The following is a 23896-nucleotide window of genomic DNA, read 5'->3' on the forward strand; positions in this document are numbered from 1 at the left end:
TGCCACGCGTGCAGAAACGTACTGTGGACCTACTCAGGAATTCTCCATCCCAACACCCAATTCCTGACGCTGAGGATTTACTTATTTAGTTCACAGTTTTCAGCCCAGTTTAAAAACTTTTCCGATTAGATTTTTTTTTCTCACCGGTGATGCCTCCGGACTGGAGACGCACTGGGACGCACCCGAACGTGAAAGGTGCAGCACTCTTAAACGGCCAAAGACTTCGAGGAAGCTCTGTGTACACAAAAATGAAAGAAAGTTGACGGTTTGGCGGCAGATTTGAGTTTAAAAACTATCAAAACCCAGAGATGGATCAATCGATCACACGGTTTCATTTTGCGGTTTAGCCAGAGCCATGAGGATGTGTGCAGCCCTGAGTCTCCTGTGTTTGTGGCTGTGCAGCGAGGCCGTCGTTTGTCAACTTCACTGGGACAAAACAAAGACGACGTTTAGTCCTTATAATAAATCCGCCACCGTTGAAAGGAATGTGCACAGCCGGAGATGGCGCACAGTCAGCCAGGAGGACCGTGGGGGGACACGCAGTACGAGTGCAGAAGCCTCATGGCTGGTTCCTCTAAACTCCTCGTCGTCTGAGCTGCCAGAGAAAAAGATCACCAGGCGCTCTCTGCGTGAAGGTGATGCCCAAAGTGGAACTCGGTCATTTTTACCAGAAGTTTTAGTTTTAGGCACGAAAGAAAATGATAAAGATGAGCCGAGCAATGAAGTGTCTAAACAAACCCAGCATGGACACAACTGCACGCGCAGGATGAGTGGACGCACACGAAGGCAAAGGCGGGTTGCCGTATCCGGCAGGGCGACGCACAGCGAACCGCTACCTGTGGCCATGGCGCAGGAGCTAGAAGCCGACCCCCCCTTCAGACTCAATACAAGTGACTATGAGGACGAGTACTCTCTCCCGGACTTTCCCGACACCACGCGGCTCGTTCCGGTGAACACGCGAACCAGACGCAAGCAGGTAAAGAATCCATTCTACCCGGTAACCGCGGAGTCGTACGGAGCCTACGCTGTACTGATAACCGCCGCCCTCATCTTTACAGTGGGCATCATTGGGAACGTGTCGATCATGTGTATTGTATGTCACAACTACTACATGAGGAGCATCTCCAACTCGTTGCTAGCCAGCCTCGCGCTCTGGGATTTCGTCATCATCTTCTTCTGCTTGCCGCTTGTGGTGTTTCATGAGCTCACCAAGAAATGGCTGCTGGGAGAGTTCTCATGCAGGATTATCCCCTATCTGGAGGTGAGAGGCAGGGTGGTGGGGTAGTGATGGTTTGGTAGTCCCTCATGGTGCAGCAGATATAATTGTAGCCGAGTTCATCTTACAGGTGAGACCATCGCGGTCAAGTGAACCTCTAAATTGTTTTGCGCATCTACACAAAGCGCTCTCCTTCGTTCTCCTCCTCAATACACAATAAATCCTCCAATGACTACCTGAGACTGGCTTCAAAAGTGAGTCAGTCCATATATCAGTTTTTATTCCAGGACCAGGTCCAGGACCTTTTCCCCCTAATCCCCAAGTTTCATTTTATCTTCTTTTCAATTTTGCTGGTAATGAGCTTTTTCATTCATGATTTCTTGAAATGTGACCTGCATCCACAATATATCTGTACAGAGTTCCTTCTCAGCCAGGTGCATAATTCCTGACATGTTAAAAGAACATTATTCTCAACTTCAACACGTGTTCAAAACATTAATCAAAAGTGGCTCTTCATAGTTGACATGAAACTTTCAATACATTTCTCCACAGGCTCATCTACTCTACATCTGTGCTAAATTTTATTTCAAAATTAAAGGTCAACTCTGCTCAAATTGAAAAACTTAAAGGGATGTAATAATGTCATGTTAAAAATGTACTAAACATCGTATATATGATAGTTGACATGAAATGTTCCTCTTGGAAACCCACACTGTGTGTGTAGAGTTTCATCTTAACCCACTGCATAATTTCAGGAGAAATAAAATTACATTTCTGGTCAAACCCAACATGCTCAATCGAATATAATATCACATTAAAAAATTACTCTACATATGTGCCACTGCATGTTATGGAGGCCACACATGAACTCAAGAACAGCTTTAGTGCTGGAGTTTCATCCAAAGACAAAATACTAAATCAAGTGGAGCCAGGAATATACATTCTAGGGAAAACTACAGGTACATAATAGTGAAAACATGTAGCAAGGAGCACACAACTATGGTAGGACAATGACAAAGGACAGCAGAAGACAGAGATAATAAGTACACACTGGATATCAAGAGGAGAGGCAACAGGCTGGACACACGGGTGGAAGCTATAGACATAACAAGGCAGAGGAAGCAAACAACATGAGCCACAGAGAGCAATGGTTACCATAGTAAAATAGGAAAACACAACTACATGGGCAACAAGGCTTAACTTACATGGAGGAGAACAGGAGAACTACACAGATGAAGATGAGAAGTCACAAGAATAAATGCAGATGAGACTGGGACAGCAAGGAACACAGAACGGAACAAATTAATATCAACGAGACAGGAGAAGTAAAACTCAATACCAAGTACACAAGACTGTCATTTCCTGCCTGGAAACTGGTTGTAGTTTTGCTGACCCAAATGCTGTAAGCAAGAGATGAAGGTTACTAAAGTGAGCCTTTTTAATGAATGTGCGATAGACGGTTCAAAGCAAAAGCCAACACCCAGGAGTCAGAAGGAATAATTACTAAATTGGGAAATGCTATGGAAAACACAACAAGTGGAACAAAGGACAAAGAGAGACTGAGACAATAAATATAAGAGACAATGATTGAGGCAAGTAGGGGGCAGGTGGAGAACCACTGCTAAAACTAGACGACGAAGCACAGATGACAAAAGACTGCTAAAGTAAAAATAGAAAGTGACTAAACAGATGGCAGCCTCAAACACAAAGACTTGACATAGCGGTTCATGATGGAGGAGTCTATACTTTCTGTGATCCTGTGACGTAAATTTTGTGATCAGACAGTTAGTGTGGGGGTCTGCATGCCTGCCTCTTTTTGTGACCTCATGAGTTGTCCAATGCATTAACTATGTGAACATCAGGTCTCCAATAAATGAGTATAATCCAGGCTTAAAACCTGCTTAACAGTAATATCTACTCGGTTGTTGGGGTGTGAGGTCCCTGTGTCCGCAACAGAGTATAATCCAGGCTTAAAAAAAGATATAAACTGTACAAAACAATAAATAGGAAGGGGTACACATGGAAATAACCAGAAACTGACACAAAGAACTAAACGGTAAATAGGCTGCACTTTGCTACTCCACCTGAGTACTCAAAGCGCTACAATATGCTTTATCCATCCATTCAAAGGAGCACTTTTTGCTACATATTCTACAAGGATAGTTTAACATGAGGACTGAAAGAACTACGGATCGAACCACGACCCGTGGTCTACGATGCTTCATATTGTGGCAAACAAAAAAAAACAACATGGATCAAATTGAGAGCCAACAGAACGTTAAATAATGACAAAAATTCAAAGACTATAACAGAAAACCCCAGGTCCAAAACCCTGGGGCAATCAGAACGTTTTCATAACTTCTTCTGTTTCCCTACATATTAATGAATTCATAAGAAAGGTTAGGGACAATAGGCTGTACATAAAAGAGATGAGGTTTAGCTGACACTCATCAGCTACAGCTGCCTGTTTCTGGATACCCCTAAAACCAGTATCCAGATGGGTAATAAATGAAATGTACCCATGATACAGAGGGAAAAAATTCCTTTCAGTCAAACTGTTTTTTATAAAAAAACATTTCTGCTTTAAAGTTGGACCTTTATACCATGACTCTTCAGGGACTGACTCACTTTTAAAAGCATTTATTCTCACAAATGTATTCATTTAATTTTAATTTTATTTTATTTAAAAAAACATTTTTTATCTGAATATCATCTCTTCTACTGACTCTATTACAAAAGACATCATACCTTTGCCTTTGAGACACTGACAGTTGTTGTTCAATTGGTGCTTACCTAAATTCCCATAGCAAGTTATCATGTCTGCAGCTTGTGACAACTGAAAGGGTTTTAATGTGACATCTGGAGACAAAAGGTCTTATTTATTGTGTTTAAGCTTCTTAGCAGTGGAAGCTTTTTGTCTGAGGCAGTGACCTACATGAGTTTATTGACGTCATCACCTCGCCTTATTGTCACCTAATGTAGCGAGGTGTGGTATGCGGCTCCACTGCAGAGGAGGGATGGCGCCAGAGAGGCTGGCAGGGCAGCTGGAGCTGATCAGCCAATCAGCCAATCCTTTATCAGGAGGTCCTGCCAAAAGCTAGATAACTGAAAAGCTGAAAAGTGAACAGCCTGATCAAAGTGAACACTGTAAATAAAAACATTGCAACAGTGGGTGTGACACACCTAAAAACTCTGCCGAGTCTGATTTTAGATCTTTAATTGATTTATCCAGTTTGGAACAGGCCAACATAAAATTAGTTTTTTTATGAAGACCTTTTTTAAAGTCTAAATTGATTATATCTAATTTTTTTTCAATATGACAGTTTTGACCCTGATTTTGCATTGTGGGTGTATATCATGGGGGAGAGGCGGAGACTAATGATTGACTGCTCTTGTGTCACGTTTGTTACAAGTTAAGAATGAGCAATTTGGGATACCACTCGCACCAGCCAACAGGTAAGACACACAGTTTCTGATTATCCATCCTGCCTCTTGCCCTTGACACACGCCCACAATACAAAGTGGTCAAATAAATGTATAAATTGCTTTTTCCCAAAACTCTGCTGACAGTTCTGTGTTCAGGTTCTGTAGCCAGGCTTCCTGTATAAAAGCTGAAAACATTGGAGTATAAAAACAAGTGTTTGGAGGCTTCATTAGCACCAAGAACTCATAAATAGTCTGGTTAGCTGAAACTGTTTCAAAACTAATTATCTAATTTGAGTGTAACTAAAAAATGTGACTATGGAATATTGTATTTAGTACAAATGTGAAAATGATGCAAACTGTCCATCTATACATAAAAAATACACACAATTTATGCATACAAAAAATATATATACAATTTTTTAAGACACATTTCTGATATATTATCATGGTTAATTTTTTTTTAGATTTATTTGAATTTAATGCTAACATTGTTAGAGACAAATTCTGGTCTAAAGTACTTTTTATTTTTACTTTACTTCACATAATTGTTACAGTTATGAAATTGTACTTTTAACTTTTAACCTGATTCTAGCCTTTCTCCCAGGTGGTTTCTCTTGGGATCACAACCTTCACACTGTGTGCTCTGTGCATTGATCGTTTCCGGGCAGCCACCAACGTGCAGATCTATTATGAGATGATCGAGAACTGGGCATCTACCACTGCAAAGCTGGCGGTCATCTGGGTGGGCGCTTTGCTGCTGGCGTTGCCTGAGCTGCTGATCAGACAGCTGGTCACAGAGGACGACGAGCCACCTGATGTGACACCATGTGAACGTTGTGTAGTTCGCATCTCAACAGACCTCCCGGACACACTCTATGTCTTGGGGCTCACCTACAACAGTGCACGCCTCTGGTGGTACTTTGGCTGCTTTTTCTGCCTGCCAACGCTGTTCACCATCTGCAGCTCACTAGCGACTGCCCGCAAGATCCGCAACGCCGAGTGGGCCTGTGTCCGTGGGGGCAAGAAGCAGCTTCAGCTGGAAAGCCAGATGAACTGTGCCGTGGTAGCTTTGGCCATCCTCTATGGGTTCTGCATCATTCCAGAGAACATCTGCAACATCATTAATGTGTATATGGCGGCCACCATTCCCAGGAGAGCCCTGGACATTCTGCACCTTGTCAGCCAGATGATGCTCTTTTGCAAATCGGCTGTGACGCCCGTTTTGCTGTTTTGTCTATGCCAGCCATTTGCCAGAGCCTTCTTGGACTGCTGTTGCTGCTGCTGCGACGAATGTGGCCCGCCCCACTCCCCCACCACTGCCACTAGCAACATTGACAATGAGTGCACCACCACCGAGCTTGAGCTGTCGCCATTCAATACCACCCGCAGGGAAGCATCCACCTCTGCCACCTACTCTGCTGTGGGGACAAACTACTGAGGTCAATAATCAACATTGCCATTGTACCAATCCATAGCTATGATTTTGCACGCAAGGGTTGACCCTGCTTTCCAGCACTCGACGCTTGAGAGGGGAAGTACGATGCGATGATATGATAGATTATTGACAAGCGCTCTCTCCTACAGTGTCTAAGAGTGGAGCTACACCTGAGTGAGACACCTTGTCTCCCCAATTTTAAACCCAAACAAACATTCAATTCAAAAGCTTAGCAAAAACTTGTTTCTAAAATATCTGAGATAATTCAAAGGACATACAACTATATATAAAATGAACATTCTATATATTAAGTAGTTAGTTACAGTTTGTTCCATTATGAGAGGTGTTACACCAAACGCCCTGAATTGTCTAAAACAACCCGATGTACGGCAGGGCTGGAATGGCTGCAGTGAAAGGAATGTTTGGCTCCTGTGGACACAGACCCTGAGACTGAGCTTCATCTGATGGGATCAGCAGATAGTTTTTTGTTTGTTTGTTTTTAAAACACCCCAAACTCTTGAACACGCTTATGTTTACTGACTCACCGAATGAACCTGCTCTCTATCTATTAACTGTTAAAAGATTTTCTATATTTGAATGAACAGTATTAGCCACTGGCAAAAACCTCAGCATTTTTAATGAACTCACTGGTATTTTTACTGAATCTGAGATCAGTTGTAAACTACTTTTTGTCACTGTTTACAAAATCTGAAACAAGACATGGTTGGTACATTTCTGATGTCACGAGAGTTTGTACCGTAATTCAATTTGTTTACAGATACTTTTGTAATTCTCCTCCGCACAGTTTAACTTTCAAAGCCAGAGGAGCGAATTTTACCCGTGGTTGTGCAGAAATGTTTTCACGTAAATATGCAGTTGTTTTAGCTCCACCAGCATTTCCTTCTGTGGTACAGACATTAGTAACAGTTAGTGCAGTACCTAGATGTTTTAAATATAGTCAGTCACAACTGTTTTTTTTCTCTTTCTGTCAAAAATTGTAGTTAATTATAGAAAAGTATATAATTATTTTTTTTAAAGAAATTTACATTGAAATAGACTTCATGTCTGTTGGCCCTTTGACACACTGGTGACCTGTCCACAGTATACCCCACTTCTTATCCTCTAGCAGCTGGGATAGGCTGGAGCCCCTCTGCAACCCCTAATTGGCCACTAACCTTTCAAAGATTTTAAGATTGTATTTATATTATTGTAGGTTTCTACCTTACAATATACAGTGCCTTGAGGCAACCACTGTTGTAATTTGATGCCACACAAATAAAACTCAATTGAATTTGAAGTAAATTTATATAGTAGTCAGTTCCCTTTCTCCAAACGGTCCTTTTAAGAAACTGTAACCAAATTATAATTTAGTATAAATAAAGATTTCATTAAAAAGCATTTTCCATGAAATTCATGCAACATTCAATTTTTAGTTTTTATTGTTTTGTTTTGTTTTGGGGTTGTTGTTTTTTACAAAATGAAATATCACATTAATAAAAGAAAAAAATACATATCTTTGGAGTATGGTTTGAATATGATATTGTCTTTTTTGTGCAGCAAATTTCCACATAGTCACTTCAGTGTGGTCCCAAGTAGGGTAGGTTTTGATTATCGATTTATCAATTAAAATCGATTCTGGCTTGGATAACGTGATATCGATTCATTAAAATCCTGAATCGATTTTTTAATATAAATTTATTTTGGCCGAAATAAATTTCACCTGAGAAATGCCAGAATCTCAGGTGAAACCTCACAAGATTTCAACAACCACCAAACAGCTAAAACAGTAAATGAGAGCAGGAACACAGATTCTGCACAAAGACGTAAAAACAAAGCGCTGACGGATCAGAATCAGTGAGATGTCGCCTTTCTCACCCGACGGCACGGACAGTCAGGGCTGAAAGCCGACAGCTCGCTGATTCTGATGTTTCGGCGGGTCCATGCTTTGTGTTTACGCCCTTTTTGCGCTGATTGTAAAGCTGTTAGTTTGATCTCTCTCCAAACAATATTGACCGAACCAGCAGCAAAAGAAGCTCCAAACTGCGCTTCACATAAACATCGTCATGAATTCCCTCTGACTTTTGCTGTTTTGCTTCCACCACGATAAAATCCCACTTCATGCACAGCTCTCTCTCTCTCTCTCAGTGTACTTCAAGAACAGTTTCCCGTCTAAAAATCTGTTTTCTGCATTATTCGCTTGCCTATTATGCACAAGTCTACCGTTGTTTACAGCGCTGTCAGACACTGTTATTTTTCCTTTTACTTACTTCCAAAAACAAAGCCTCATTTCTGCTGTTCAACAGGCTTCTGAACAAATTTAAACTTTTTAAAATTATGCAAAATTGCAAAACGCTTAGCTGTGTCTCTAATCAAACCTCTGTAACTTTGCTCTGCTTCACTTCAGCAGCATCAGGTAATGTTCATATGTTGATTAATGGTTTTCTTTCGTTTTTGATGTACTGCAGAATATTTTTATAAAATCCCAGGCCAAGAAAGTCGCCTTCATGTTTTTCTGTGTTTTATCTTCAGCTACTTTGACACAAAGGCATCTGCTGTGATGCTCACACCTTTGATAAAGTCTCAGCTTTCTTTTTATAGATATAAAAATATGGAAATGTACTGATGTATGATCTGAATTATAATATTTCTGACTCTCTGAGGCAAAATTTCCCCAATTCAAATCGAATTGAATTGAACTGGATCGAATCATGGATCGAATCGATTCGGGACCTTGTGAATCGGAATTGAATCGATTCTAGAAATCAGTGACGATACCCAGCCCTAGTCCTGAGCTGTGATCAAACACAAAGCCCTTTAAAAAAACAGGTAATGTTTCTGTAAGAGTACATATAAGAGTACAGTGTTTCTATAAGCCCTCACTTATTACTGAACTGCTCCATTTAAATTTCTGCAGTCTTCAGAAATAATGTTACTGAATAAATGCTTTCTCCACATGGTAACATTTTTCAAACATGATTTTTGTTTCACAAAGTTGAGGTTGGCTGTAGCATACTCCTTTGGATTTGATGTTTCTTTTGATGAGTTAAAAAAATTTGTACCAAAATTCACTACTGAGAAATTAATCTCATCTTGCAGATTTTCAGAGACTAGTTCCTAGAATGGTACTTAGCTGCTATGAGCCTGAGTTCAGTCAAGTTATTGGCACATTTAAATGTAGTGATGCCAGGTAGTGATGTGGCTTGGTCAACCGGGCTGCGCAACAAAGATCGAGAGGTGCCAAAATGCAACCAAAGTGTAGTCTGGCTTAATGTGCACCTAACTGACTTAAGATATGACTGTATGAGCACATTGCTCTTTACAGGCATTTTAATAATATATCACTGCAGGAGCTCAGGGATTCGCTGATAGTGCGATGCTGCAAAAGATTGACAAGATTAGACTTTTGTCAAAGTTTAGCTGTTCGTAGAGCTTTAACACTTGGAGGACAAGAAAACATTTCTAAGTGAAGGATAGAAGTAGAGTGTGAGACGTCATTGCCATACATCCAGAGCACACAGCTACTATTGTTGCTGCAGTTCAAATTGAACTCGTTTACTCAGAATTGTAATCAGTCCAGTTAACAGTTGAACCTCCTTAAAACATGAACAGAAAGCAGACAGAACTGAAAAGTCAAATCAGAAATATAATTTATTATGAAAGTTTTTTTTCCCTCAAAAAACTGCTCTGATAGTTTATTTGCTGCATCACATTCAGCACAACCCTCAGCTGTTTTTTCTCTCACCATAATTTAGTCATCATCGTCACCATGCAACTAACGTGGACAGAGCACGCCATTGTCCATGCTTCGTGTTAGGGAGTTTGTCTCTCAGCTGGGCCGGCACAGTGAATAGTGTTACAGTGCTACAAACTGCACATCTAGCTTCATTTATGCTAAGACAATAAGTTGTTGCTGATGGTCTTTTTGTCCTGAAACAGTGCAGTCAGTAAACAAAAGACTGTAGGCAGTTTCTTCTTCTAGTGAAGTTCTTACTCTTAATTTAATTTTGTTAATACATGTTTCTAATTAATATTTTAATTAAATTAAAGTGCACCCCAAGACTTTTTTTTTTACTTTGCTTTTGTCCTTTAAGCAGTTCCCCTTACCAGGCAGTGTAAGTACTGTTGTAAAACTGCACAATGCTTTGAAGGCACTGATTTCAAAGTCACTTTCCTTGTTCGTGCCTATGAAAACAAATCTAAACACATCAGTAAAACTTCAAAAAAGAAAATATGTTCCAACACGTACACTGCTGATTGCAGCACTGAAGATGATGATGAGCTTATACAGAGGTGTTTCTTGACATGGGCTGAAAGATGTTTTCACATTTAGGCCGTATTTACACCAATCAAAATGCTCCTTATTGTTAACATAAATGACTTCTTCATTTCAGGAAAAATACCACTCTCTGTGTTGCACTGAAGTAGCAGGTTAAATGTATTAACATGGAGGCAGTGGCACTCCTGTTACTCATTTTATTTAGGCTGTTTTAGGCTATAAAACAAAAGTTTTTATGTTTACATAAATATTTTAGCGTAAGTGCTGTTTCAAGTGTAAATACTGTGTAATGCAGGTTACCTGTAAGTTACAGTAGGCCTCACTACAATCATTAATACTTGTGAGTAATGCTGGACTCACAAAGAAGTCCTACCATTAATTAATATTTCAATCTTAAATATGAACAACCTATCTCTATTAATCAGCTATGTACCACAGGCCTTCAAGCTTACAGTTATTAAACCGTTACTTTAAAAGCCATGACTTGATCCAGATGTCTTAGTTAATTATAGGCTAATCTCCAACTTTGCTTTTATCTCAAAAATTCTTAAAAGAGTGATCAGAAAAACAATTAACAGATCATCTGTAGAGGAATGGCTTATTGGAAGAGTTTCAGTCAGGTTTCAGAGCTCATCACAGCACAGAAACAGCTTTAGTGAAGGTTACAAATGATCTTCTTATGGCCTCTGACAGTGGACTCATCTCTGTGCTTGTCCTGCTAGACCTCAGTGCAGCGTTTGATACTGTTCTCAATAACATTTTATTACAACAATTAGAGCATGCTCTAGGTTAATTATGGTGTTCCACAGGGTTCGGTGCTATAGGACCAGTTCTGTTTACATTATACATACTTTGGATGGCATTACCTTGGCCTCCGGTAACACTGTGAGGAACCTTGGAGTCATTTGTGAATAGGATATATCCTTCAGTGCACATATTAAACAAATATGTAGGACTGCTTTCTTCACTTTGTGCAGTATCTCTAAAATTAGAAATATCCTGTCTCAGAGTGACGCTGAAAAACTAGTCCATGCATTTATTACTTCCAGGCTGGACTACTGGAATTCATTATTATCAGGATGTCCTAAAAACTCCCTGAAAAGCCTTCAGTTAAACCAAAATCCCGCAGCAAGAGTCCTGACAGGGACTAGAAAGAGAGAGCAGATTTCTCCTGTATTGGTTTCTCTTCATTGACTCTGCGTTAAATCCAGCATGAATTCAAAATCCTGCTCCTCACATACAAGGTCTTAAATAATCAGGCCCCATCTTATCTTAATGACCTCGTGGTACCATATCACCCCATTAGAGCACTAAGTTTTCAGACTGCGGGCTGACTTGTTGTTCCAAGAGTATTTAAAAGTAGAATGGGAGGCAGGGCCTACAGATTTTAGGTCCCTCTTATTTTTTTCAGTTGTTGCCTGTCCCGTTCGGCACAGTAGAAATTAGAATTATTGTCTGAAGGCCAATAAAAATGCCAGATTTTATTTTCCCAAGTGGATCATTACGGTTTTGTCATAGTAGTTCACTTGATTGATCTTTACTATTTATTTATTTAAATAAATAAATATTTAGCTTTTAAGGAATTTCAAGCGGAACAGACAGGACCAGGGTACAGGAAAGCGAAAGTTCAAGAAAAGGAGAGGGAAAGATCAACAGAAGAGAAGAGGGAAAGAGAGAAAAGACACTAAAAATCTGCTTTTTTTCCTGCTGGGAAAAAAAAAGAAAACAAGCAAAAAGGAACAACACACTAGGAAAACCACAGCAACAACCGAGATAAGGATGAATAACCTTAAGTAACAAATACTGAACAGTACTGAGTGGCACACAAGACCAACAATGCGGTAACAACAACATGCTTAGAGGCAGCAGCCAAGGAAGATAGTGTGTCAGTGAACACCTGTGTGGATGAGCGCGCTTGTGCTCATTCACAGTTAAACAGTTACAGTTTCACCATGTAACTATCTCTCTAGGGGCCTCTGACGAGCTCATGGGCCGCAATTGGTTGATTACTGTCAGATGTGTGGAGCCAAGAGTGGGAATCTGAAAAAGCAGAGAACAGATATAAAAACAGAGGCAGAGGAAAACAAACTTTGGCAGAAATACAGGGAGAACAGAGGGATCATGACAGAAACATTGTTAAAACAAAAATCACACAAATTTCCTTACTTTTTATGCAAACTTTATTTCATAAGGCTTGAAAAAAGCATTTGAGACTTTGTACTCATTAGTTTACTTTGATAGAATCTGATGGCCATTGGAAAGAAGGTTTAGAGCACTTGCACATTGGCTTCATTTTTCAGACCAAAAATGTATGTCAATCTTATATAAAGTCTGTTGATTAGCTGTATTCCAACATGGGATCATTTTAGATCTATTCTCATATGAACTCAAGCATTGGGAAGTATGGATATTAACCTGATGGTGAAACTAAAAGGAAAATGTGGGGCTCACCAAACTTAGTAAATGTGAACTATTTCATTATGATTCAGTGGTTCATTGTTGGCCCAAAAGTTGTTTTTTTTTCTTAAAAATCTTTACTTTCATCTCATCATTTCAATTAACAGTGAATTTGTATTTATAGCATTTGTGTCCTCTGCTAATGGCATAACATTCTTGTTTAATTGTGTTCATAGCAGAATGATCCTGATGAGGCTCTTTTCATGTAAACCAAATTCTTCTCTAATCATCAGTTTGCCTTTGATTTGTTCTCTGGCACAAAATGTGCATGTTTAAGGCTTTTGTAAATGAAGCTGGCAGCCCCTGTTGCTGCTTCAGTAACTAGACAGCACCATTCATTCAGAAACAAAGGGGTGATGGGTACACAGGCTTCAGTATTGAACAAGCTGCTCACTGACCTTCTCCCAATTGCTCCCAGGGCTGTTTTCTGGGATAAGAAAGATATCCCCGGAGGGCTGGAACTGCTGCCTCTGACTGGTGGAGGGGAGCCAGGCTTCCAAAGTAACCAAACTACTTATCCAGGATTTTGCAAAGCACAAGAAGTTTGGTGGTCTTAAGCAAAACAGCCATAAAGCTAACTATCATAAAAAACTATGAAAAAACATGAAGTTCCTTAATGCAAGACAGGGCTTGCTGCCAAATTGCCAGTTCCATGTTTCTGTTTTTTTTTTTTTGTCTTGGTTATAGAGCAAACACAATGCAGTTAAAATCTCCCTAATCTATTTGAGATAGCAATGTTCAAATGTATCTAATGACTGGCTCTGCTCTTTACTTCATTTACACAGGTGATTTTATGTGTACCCATCACCCTGGCTTCATGCATACAAGCAACTGAATTTGCTCTAACAGACCTGAATAAATATCAATGGTATTGAAAGTAGCTGTACATAATGTTATATCTGGAGATGGCCATGAGTATTTTTTTTCTCTAGTGGTTAAAATTTTATTTGTGAAGAAATTCATGAAGTTGTTAATAGTTAATGTTAAAGGAATGCTTGGCTCAACAGAGCTTTGACTTTTTAAAGGTGTGCATTTGAGAATTATACCAGGGAGTCAAGTACTTCCATTGCTTTCTTTTTCACAGGAGCTACAGTATTCAGAGTCGTAGGTAGTGAAGAAGTAAAATTATTAACAAAATGGGCATAAAATAAACTTAATAATAATAAAATAAACTTAATTGCAGCACTTTCAGAAAGACATCCACTGTGATGAAGTCTTTTCCCCACTGCTGTTGCCATTATTGTAAATTTAAATGTATTAAGAAATGATCAGATAAAAGAGAGTTTTCAGGAAATACTGTTAAATGTTAAAATGCCATATGTTAGAACAAGATCTAGAGTGTGATTAAAGTGGTGGGTGGCATCTACCATGGGAGAGTTAACGGGGGCTATGCTGCCTCTAGCTGAGCTGGCTACAGGGGTCTGGCTAGCTATGGGATTTTCAAGGGTGTGAAGCTGGGTCTCCAATTCAGTGATCCTGGCCTCCAGAGCTGCAAACAGGCTACATTTGTTACAAGTATTGTTATTACTAAAGGAGTCTAAGAGTAACTAAACAAACAAACCAACACAATGATCAGAAGGAGCGGCAGGTGAAGAGGCCATGCTGCTAGCAAGTTGTTATGAGCTAAGCTAAGCTAACAAACTCCTAAAGACAAAAAACTATAAGTCTGCTGACTGATGTGAAACTTATTGGCACAGTCTGCTGCTGGCTTCCACATCCAGAGAACAAAGAGACAAAGAAGAGAAACTTCAAGATGTGAAAATTTTGAATTTCCAGGGATGCTATAAAAGACATGTTTCAGGATTTCGCCTCAAACTGATGTTTGTGGAACCAGAGAGTTCATGAATTGCAGATGTTTTTCACTTGTCAAGAGAAATAGGAAAACACAATACAAAAGGCCCTTTTAAATTAAAGTCCAGTTAAAAGTTCCTTTAGCCAAAGTTAATGTGATAACTGGGAAACATCAACAGTGATTGTGAATATGAACATAACAAGCACCTCTGTTAGACAGTGGAAAACATAGTAGTGCTAAATGCTAAAAATGAACCACCCAATGCTAGCATGCATCTAAGGCAGTGGTTCCCAAACTTTCTTTGCTGGGCCCCCCTTTGTTTTACAAGAAAAGTGTTGCCCCCCCCCACGCACGCACGCGCGCACACATCCTCCAACCACACACACCCATATTTTGCTCCATTGCGGTTTATTTCACACCTCAAACATTTAGTAAACAATTAAGCAAATACAAGTAATCAGCAATAAATTACATGTCGTAATAAAATAAACTACTAACTCTTTTACGCTAACGTCTGCACCTACACTGGTATTTTTGAAAACGCAGCTGTTTTGTCCACACGTAAACGACGTTTCGAATCACCGAAAACTGAGATTTTTTAAAACTCCTTTTTTGCGTTTACGTGTGGACGAGGAATACAGAGTTCGTCACGCAACGTCAAAGGTATGTGCCTTTTTTCACGTCACGCTGTGCGCCACGTTACTGTTTACATGAGATGAATTGCAGAATGGCAGATAGAGACAAAATACTGTTAATCTGACTATCTGCAGGTTTTACACGCTTACATATACACAAGCAATTACTGTCCCTCCATTTACAAAGGCAGAGGCGTCACGGTGAAATTATTTTACGTGTAGTTGTTTTTTTTCCTGTGTAATAATATTCAACATTGCTATCAATACATTTTTCAAAAAAATGCCTCTCTGTGCAAAATGGGTTTAAAAACATAAACAACCGTGGGATACTGTTTGTCTGTGATTTGAACCGGAGGAACAAATCGTGGCAGGATCAGCCTGATATTATTTGTATCCAGCTGTAACTTTACTGTATAAAGTATAGTATACTATGTATATCTCCAAAATGTCAGGAGTAGTTTAGTCATTACAACAAGTGTTTGTGAACTAAAAATCAAGAATGTGGGATACTGTTTGTCCGTGATTTGAAGAGCCCAGCGCTGCTCCCGACGAAGGGAAAACCAATTCTGCAGGGGAGACCTACCTTGGCACTTGTGCAGGTGAAGCCAAAGGGAAGATATGCTTCACCATATTTTCTAGTCTTTGGCTTACAATGAAGTTGGTTTGGAAACATATTCAGCGATGCTTCATCTCCTGCTTTGTGTTTCTGTAGGCACCCGTGCTAGCAGTGTCCAAGCGTTTTGTTTTTTTCTCCCCCCCTTTTCATCCCGCGCCCCCCCTGCCATGGCTCTGTGCCCCCCCTAGGGGGCGGGCCCCACACTTTGGGAAGGTCTGATCTAAGGATTACAGTATGTTAATTCTAAATTGCTCTTAGGTGTGAATGTATGTATCAATGCCTTTCGCTCTCTCTCTGTTGGCCCTGCAACTGCCTAACAACTTGCCCAGGGTGTACCCTACCTCATTCCCTATGGCATGGCTCTTGCCCCACCACGACCCTGAATTGGATAAGTAGAAGAGAATGAATGGATGGATCGATGAATGTTTAACTGTATTTGTTTTGTACATTAACACTAATAGCCCAGGTTCCACCATGCTCTTATCATAAGAACCTGTTGGTTACACTAATCGTGCTAAAAGGAATATTTTCTGGACACTGAAATATGTATGCAGACGGTGTTTTGTTCAACAATCTGAATTCTTGTTTTAGGCTGTGTTAAATCTAGTTGTTTCATTATTTCCTCAGGACCACTTGCTGCTTTGAATGACAATACACAAAGAGAGACCATGTTATGCTTTCCGGGGCTTCCTCTTTCCTTTGGAGTATTAAAGCTTTTGCTTCATATGTAAAACATTTGCAAAGTTGCAAAGGCCAAAGAGACTTTCTCCCACTGCCTGATATGCCTTATTGGCAGGCTTTCTTTTGGTATGTTTTTTCCCATGGAACACATTTGCATAATTCCTTCCTAGCAGCATGTTTGGTACATGCTTCAACAAAGCTGGTTATAGCAGACGCCTGGGAAGAGTTTAGCTAGAGGTGTCACAATAGTGAGATTATGTGCACTAATCAAGGCAGAATGGGCTTCTGGGATTGCGAAAGAAAGAAAAAAATGGAGACTTTCAGACCGAGAGTGAAAAAAATACCACATAAGACCACAAACGTAGTAAAGATGACATTTTGACATCCAAGTCTATGGAGAATGACTCATTTTGGGAGCCTGCAGGTTGTTGCTTGCTTTAACAAATCAAAAGAGCATTAATCTTGACAGCTAGACTGATCTGTGAAATCAAATAATATCACACAGTCTGTACCACACAAACTGCATAAAAACTGCATCAGTTTTTATCACAGCCTCCTATAGGACCTCATACCTTGTGAAAGACAGGTAACTTTTTGGGTCTCAGTCAGGAACAGCCAAAATTTTATGACTTGATAATTGCCTAATCTGACTTAGTGACCACTGCAACACAATTTGTAATCTTTTAGCTGAACTTTGGCTCCAGTTTTTAACAAAAACATTTCATTTAGCTACAGTTTCAGTGTTATATATTAGGTTCACATTTTTACATGCAAGATACTGCTAAATAGCTTACGATCATCAGGAATAACTGATACCTCTGGTTGTAGCATCCAAATCTAACGTGGGAACATTAATGTGTGCTTAACCTATCTGAAAGAGAACAGGGTGAAAGAAGATAATTACGAGGAGAAAAGTGGGGGAAATGATCATGGGGCCTTTCTGCCCAATTATCACAATGAAAGAGCCTATTAATTGTGCGTCAGTATCCATAATATATCTGCTCTGACAGAAAACAGAAGCTGTGATCCTTTGGTAAATTGCAATCTGGCTGCAGAACCTGGATTTCTAATTGTGTTCCCCCAAAAGTGCTGGGTGAAAGGGTGGGGTAGGATCAGCATGGGAAGCGAGTGCGTTTCCTCAGTGAAGCATCAGTATGGTCAGCAGAACATTCAGTCACAGCCAGTGACCTAGAAATGCTCTGCAATCCCCAACAAAGCAGAAGAATCAGGACAATAAAGCTCTTATTACCCCCGGACGACAGTTTCCATCTGACAGAACAGATTATACAGGCAGCTGAGCTGAGCCAAGCTGGGCCAGGCTGGGACCAGACTGCCAAAGCACAAAGGGTGACGGCTCTACCAGGAAGAGACTGTGGATCAGTTCTTTTTTGACAGTTTATACATGTACAGTGAGGCCTCACGGTGGAAATAGTATCACCAAAGAGTGACGAAATTATGTTCATCTGTCTTGTTCAACTTTCCCCTCTACACCTAACCCTATGCTGAGGTTTAGTTAACAGTGTTGGATGTATTTGTTTACTTTTTAAAATGACTAAAATAGTCGCAGAATTTGTCTGACTGTGTAAATCACTGCACAAAGCTGCAAAGTAGTTATGTACCCAATCCTTTGATTATGTCTGTGCATGTAATTGTAAGGTCACTTAGCTAGATTTCAGAGGACAGCTGTTACACTGTGATTCAGTATTATGTTTTTGATCATTAATGTCTGTCAGCTGTTAAGGAGCTCTAGTTCAAATGTTAAAGACGCACCTGTAAGATAAGTACACCAGTGCTGAGATACCAGTGAAGAGGAGAACAGGACCCCTGGTTTAGTTGTTCCTTTTTCTTTTTTCTTTTTTCTTTTTTTTTTACAGTCTTTAAATCCAAATTTAGTAAAACTATGAGATGTATTTTTATATATAAAGCTAACCAGCAGTGTATAATCTAGCTGCAACATTAAGGTGATATGCAAATCACCGATAAGTATGATGACTGATGACAGTATTGTTTTATGTAATTTCATCTGAATCTAAGTAATAAAAAAGTAGTGCCTATTGTTTTTCTACAGCAGTTTACTTCTGATCACATTCTAATTAACTGTGTAAGAATCAAAGAAAAAAACAAAGCAAAACAAAGAAGGAAAAAGCTCGGAATTTCAAATGGTTGCTAAACTTTTAAATCACAGCAGAAACCAGGAAGAGAACCCAGACATAAAATATTCATGCAGCCCACAACAGGCAGGCAGATACTGAATTCTTCTGAATGCTGACCACTCCTGAATATAGATGAGAGGACGTGAACAGAAGCCAAACATGTGTTCTAACATAAAATGTCACTGTGCCCTGGAATTCAGTTATTCACACAACTAAACAATGAGTGAATGTCTCAGTACTGCACTCTGCACATACCACAATACAGCACATTTTTACAGCGGACAATGCATCCTGTTGTCACTTTAACGTTTTGAATCATTGTATTGAGGCAGGTTAGTCTCCACTTATTTCCAGTCTTTATGGTAAGCTAATCTAACCAGCTGTAGCCCTGTGTTTAACATGTGGATGTGAGTGTGGTAATAGTCTTCCACTCTGCATCCCAGTTAAACTTTTCCTGTAAAATATGAGCACTTTTAACTCAAATCTCCCACTATTATAAGTGATCATCTTTTCTAACACTTAGGGTTGAAATACCACAGTAGTAATTCTTTCTGTTTTTTATGGCAGAAACATTTATGGAATTGTAGAATTTTTAGCATGCGTATTTTTGCATGCAACTTTATTTTTCAGTGCAAGAAAAATGCCCTTTCTGGACCTCATTAAAATTCAGTTGAATGTCTTGCTTATTCCAGTTGTTTGTAATGCATATCTTTTTAAGAGGTGCAAAAAATTTTGATTTGGAAATAAAATGATGTTCTTTTTTCAGATAGAAAAGGGGGTTGCTTAAGTTGGTGTCATAGAAAGAGCACCACCTGTGTCTGTTATTAAAACACACCTGCCACTAAATTGTTCAAAAATCCTAATGCTAAGCATGTTATATTCACTACTCACTAGTACAGTGACAAAGAAATTATGTTAGTTGCAGCTGATAATTGTTATCATAGTTATTTTATTAACCAGCTGGCTTTAAGTACCACAGCAGATAAGAGCCAATGCGAGGGCCAGTAGCAGGGCCTGAGGTTGTTAATTTTAGCATCACAATGTTGCATTTTTTATTGATTAAATTTTGGGAGGCTTTTATTGTGTAAATGCCTAATAATAATAGCATAAGGCAGTATTTGGTTGTGAATTTTGTGCTGGTAAAAACTCCTACTGTGGTGACCTCTTGTGGTACGATAAGAGCCATTATGGAACATGGCACAGGATATACCCAGTTCTTTCTGATCTTTGGTGTCAATTATCGGTATATAATTGACAGGTAATCACAAAAACACAGGTTAAGTCCATTTTAACCCCTTTTTAGTTTAGACATATTTTATGAAAGAAGGCTGTTGAAATGAAATAAAAAGTTCCTTTAAACAAACTTATGATCGTCTATCCACCGGAGGCAAAGGCAAACACACTCACTTACTCACTCACAAACACCCACACCAAGACACACAAATATAAATGTACATGGAGGATGGAGTGTGTCCTATCAGCAGTGCGGTTCCTTGTGTTGATGACTGCGTCGTGAATGACATTGAGCGTAATGACCGACCGGCATGGCTTTTCAGTATAGCACATGCAGTCAAAGTTTTTGTCGAACAAGTTGATGTCATCTTGTGAGAGACCACCGCTCACAGTCAAAGGTCCACCCCGGTGTTGCTGCTTGATCTGGTAGTGACATGAGTGCAGATGAAGGAACACGTCATCATCCCAGTGCTTCCTTATACAGCGACCTTGGCCCTGGCAAAGTGCATCACCACAGAGGCGTGTTGCAGTGGAAACATTCACAATGTACCTGTTTATAACCTGCTCCAAGTGATGTTGTGCATCAAAGCAAGAGTCCTGCAGGGTTGTGGGATATTGGAACATTTGATTAAAATGTTATGATTGAAGTCTTGCATGAAAGATACCTAAAAGCAACCAATTTCCTATCAAAAGTACAATCTACCTCTGTGTCTGTGACATTCATGTCTCCCCAAGATATGACGCCAGCAGCACCCAGAGCAGCAGCTTCTCCAGTGGTGTTAACCAGATCAAACTGCACAATTCAATTTTCAATTCAATTCAATTCAATTTTATTTATATAGCGCCAAATCACAACAAAAGTCGCCTCAAGGCGCTTCATAGATACAGAGAAAAACCCAACAATCATATGACCCCCTATGAGCAAGCACTTTGGCGACAGTGGGAAGGAAAAACTCCCTTTTAACAGGAAGAAACCTCCGGCAGAACCAGGCTCAGGGAGGGGCGGCCATCTGCTGCGACCGGTTGGGGTGAGAGAAGGAAGACAGGATAAAAGACATGCTGTGGAAGAGAGACAGAGGTTAATAACAGATATGATTCAATGCAGAGAGGTCTGTTAATACATAGTGAGTGAGAAAGGTGACTGGAAAGGAAAAACTCAATGCATCATGGGAATCCCCCGGCAGCCTAAGTCTATTGCAGCATAACTAAGGGAGGATTCAGGATCACCTGGTCCAGCCCTAACTATATGCTTTAGCAAAAAGGAAAGTTTTAAGCCTAATCTTGAAAGTAGAGATAGTGTCTGTCTCCCGAATCCAAACTGGAAGCTGGTTCCACAGAAGAGGGGCCTGAAAACTGAAGGCTCTCCCTCCCATTCTACTTTTAAATACTCTAGGAACAACAAGTAGGCCTGCAGAGCGAGAGCGAAGTGCTCTAATAGGGTGATATGGTACTACAAGGTCATTAAGATAAGATGGGGCCTGATTATTTAAGACCTTGTATGTGAGGAGCAGGATTTTGAATTCAATTCTGGATTTAACAGGAAGCCAATGAAGGTAAGCCAAAACAGGAGAAATATGCTCTCTCTTTCTAGTCCCTGTCAGGACTCTTGCTGCAGCATTTTGGATTAGTTGAAGGCTTTTCAGCGAGTTTTTTGGACATCCTGATAATAATGAGTTACAGTCGTCCAGCCTGGAAGTAATAAATGCATGAACTAGTTTTTCAGCGTCACTCTGAGACAGGATATTTCTAATTTTAGAGATGTTGCGCAAATGGAAGAAAGCAGTCTTACATATTTGTTTAATATGTGCGTTGAAGGACATGTCCTGGTCAAAAATGACTCCAAGGTTCCTCACAGTGTTACTGGAGGCCAAGGTAATGCCATCCAGAGTAAGAATCTGGTTAGATACCATATTTCTAAGATTTTCAGGGCCGAGTACAATAACCTCAGTTTTATCTGAATTAAGAAGCAGAAAGTTAGCGGCCATCCAGGTCTTTATGTCTTTAAGACATTCCTGCAGTCTAACTAATTGGTGTGTGCTATCTGGCTTCATGGACAGATAGAGCTGGGTGTCATCGGCATAACAGTGAAAATGTATGCTATGTCTTCTAATGATGCTGCCTAAGGGAAGCATGTATAATGTAAACAGAATTGGTCCTAGCACTGAACCCTGTGGAACTCCATAATTAACCTCAGTGTGTGAAGAGGACTCACAAACAGAACAGAAAGAGTCAGAGTAATGTTGACTGATAGTTGAAACTCATTATTCATGTATAAGACTAAAACAAGCCTATTCCCTAAATACTTTGTAGCAATTACCTAATTCCCTGATAACATGTGTTTGTGTGTGTGTTTTTAAATGTCATGTATTGTTACAGGTTTTTATGAAATCATTGTTTAAGACTGAGTGCAGGAACGTGGGTGTAATCCTGAGTATAATGGAAGATTTGATAGGAAATTAAGTAAACAAACCATGTTTATTGTTGTTCCCTTAAAGCTTTAGCTTAATCCAGTGAGTAAATAATACACTATAAAAGTTTTAACTCTAATAAAAGATAAGGATAACAAAGAATGTAGCTTCAGGACAATTAATACTGGTTTCACTTTTGAAGGCTTTTAAAAATTGAAACATAAGAACAAAAAACAAAAGCAAACAAACAAAAAACATAATTGTTTGTTTCCATGTACTCTGTGCTCTGCTAAAGTAGCTTTCCATGATTCACTGTCTACTTTGACATTAGAATGAATAAAGATGAGGAAAACATCTGCCTGAAAAAAAAAGTTTTTTGAATAGCTTGAAGCCTAAGCTATAGTGCTGGAAGATGTTAGTGAACAAAGTTTACTGTGAATGAGAGCCTTGTACTTAGAAAGTAGTTCATCCCTAAATTCTATGTTGGATGGCAGATACCTTTCATTCCATCAAGGATTGGTGAGGCACACAGAGCACAAATTGTTTCTCAAGGTAATACAATACTGTGTGTTGAGCAGTGATGTCTTACTTCTGACACATAGTCATCAACGCTGTCCTTGTACACAGGTCTTATGTAGGCATAGATAGGGATTGAATAGGTGCTTTGGGGGAGGGTTGATACCCTCATGGCTTCCTGGATGCGATGGCGAACAAACAAACGAGCTTTCCAGGAGTCTTTGAGGACCAACTCCAGGTAGATGGAAGGAAAGAGTGCCGTGGACTCTTTTCAGAGCCACAAAAGATTTTCATTCCTCTGCTTCTCAATATCAGGACACTCTCCAGTGAAGCCCACCATGTCCTGGTTGTAGTCATAGTTATAGCAGTCAGGATACAAGTAGTAACCCCAAAGTCTTTTTGGCCTCAGTTTCTTCCCAATTTGGATGGACAAAATACCTCTTGGCTGCTCTTTCAAACACAATCTTTGCCCTTTCCTCTGCTTCATCTTCAGAAAGTGAAGTGTTCTTCTTTTTGACCTTTTCGATTGAAACCTCTCTGTAGATATATTTGCTTCCCCAGTTTCGAATCCACTGCGGTCTCCACTCTTCAAAGTCAAGCACAGCCAGGCCAGGTCCATCGGTGGGAATATAGTGCTTGATGTCATCTGCAGCATCGTCATGGTGGTCCTGCATGTGTGTTATTTGCGGCAAATCTTCATCATGCATTTCTCCAGTGTCTTCATCAATATAGGGAAAGATGCCAAAGCGGTCAATGTAAAATATGGAGATGCTTTGGTTGGTCACCGTTTTCAGGGTGCTGCTGACAACGCTGAAGTAGGAGAGGTCAAGGGGCATACCAAAGTGGATGTTACACAGTTCAGTTGGAGCATTCCACGTGAACATGAAGTGATGGCCAGGAAGGATAGGGTAGTCTGTCCTTGGTAAGGACCTACAGGAGGATATCAGGGCCATTGCGCTGACAAACAGGAATAAAAAATGCTGTGTTTCATGGATCAGTTTCACTCCATACATTTTGTAACAAGAATGAGATCTGTCATAAAAGGAAACAAA

At 39.9% G+C, this 23896-nt stretch overlaps 2 protein-coding genes across 2 annotated transcripts; one reads left to right on the plus strand and one right to left on the minus strand.

The window, feature by feature from the left end:
* Nucleotides 1-355: 355 nt before the first annotated feature.
* Nucleotides 356-6080, plus strand: gpr37a (G protein-coupled receptor 37a). Its single transcript, XM_085357791.1, has 2 exons — nt 356-1261; nt 5235-6080. The coding sequence occupies exons 1-2, from the start codon at nt 356-358 to the stop codon at nt 6078-6080; spliced, it is 1752 nt and encodes a 583-aa protein (XP_085213917.1).
* A 6220-nt stretch (nt 6081-12300) lies between these two features.
* LOC146628380 (hyaluronidase-like) lies at nt 12301-23896 on the minus strand. Its single transcript, XM_085357044.1, is given in 6 exon segments — nt 12301-12393; nt 14178-14357; nt 20143-20517; nt 20624-20713; nt 22918-23275; nt 23277-23896. Coding segments are annotated over 6 exon segments (1677 nt in total). The 5' UTR covers nt 23858-23896.

This window comes from Diplotaxodon limnothrissa, linkage group LG7 (assembly GCF_057381915.1).
Source record: "Diplotaxodon limnothrissa isolate DT_005_m linkage group LG7, D_limnothrissa_male_GT1.1, whole genome shotgun sequence".
Classification (NCBI taxonomy): domain Eukaryota; kingdom Metazoa; phylum Chordata; class Actinopteri; order Cichliformes; family Cichlidae; genus Diplotaxodon; species Diplotaxodon limnothrissa.

What these genes read in the sequence shown, in the direction of transcription:
- gpr37a (XM_085357791.1), top strand. Translation starts at nt 356, where the DNA reads ATGAGGATGTGTGCAGCCCTGAGTCTCCTGTGTTTGTGGCTGTGCAGC. An exon ending in GGATTATCCCCTATCTGGAG is followed by an intron (nt 1,262 to 5,234) that starts GTGAGAGGCAGG and finishes ACCTGATTCTAG; the next exon opens with CCTTTCTCCCAGGTGGTTTC.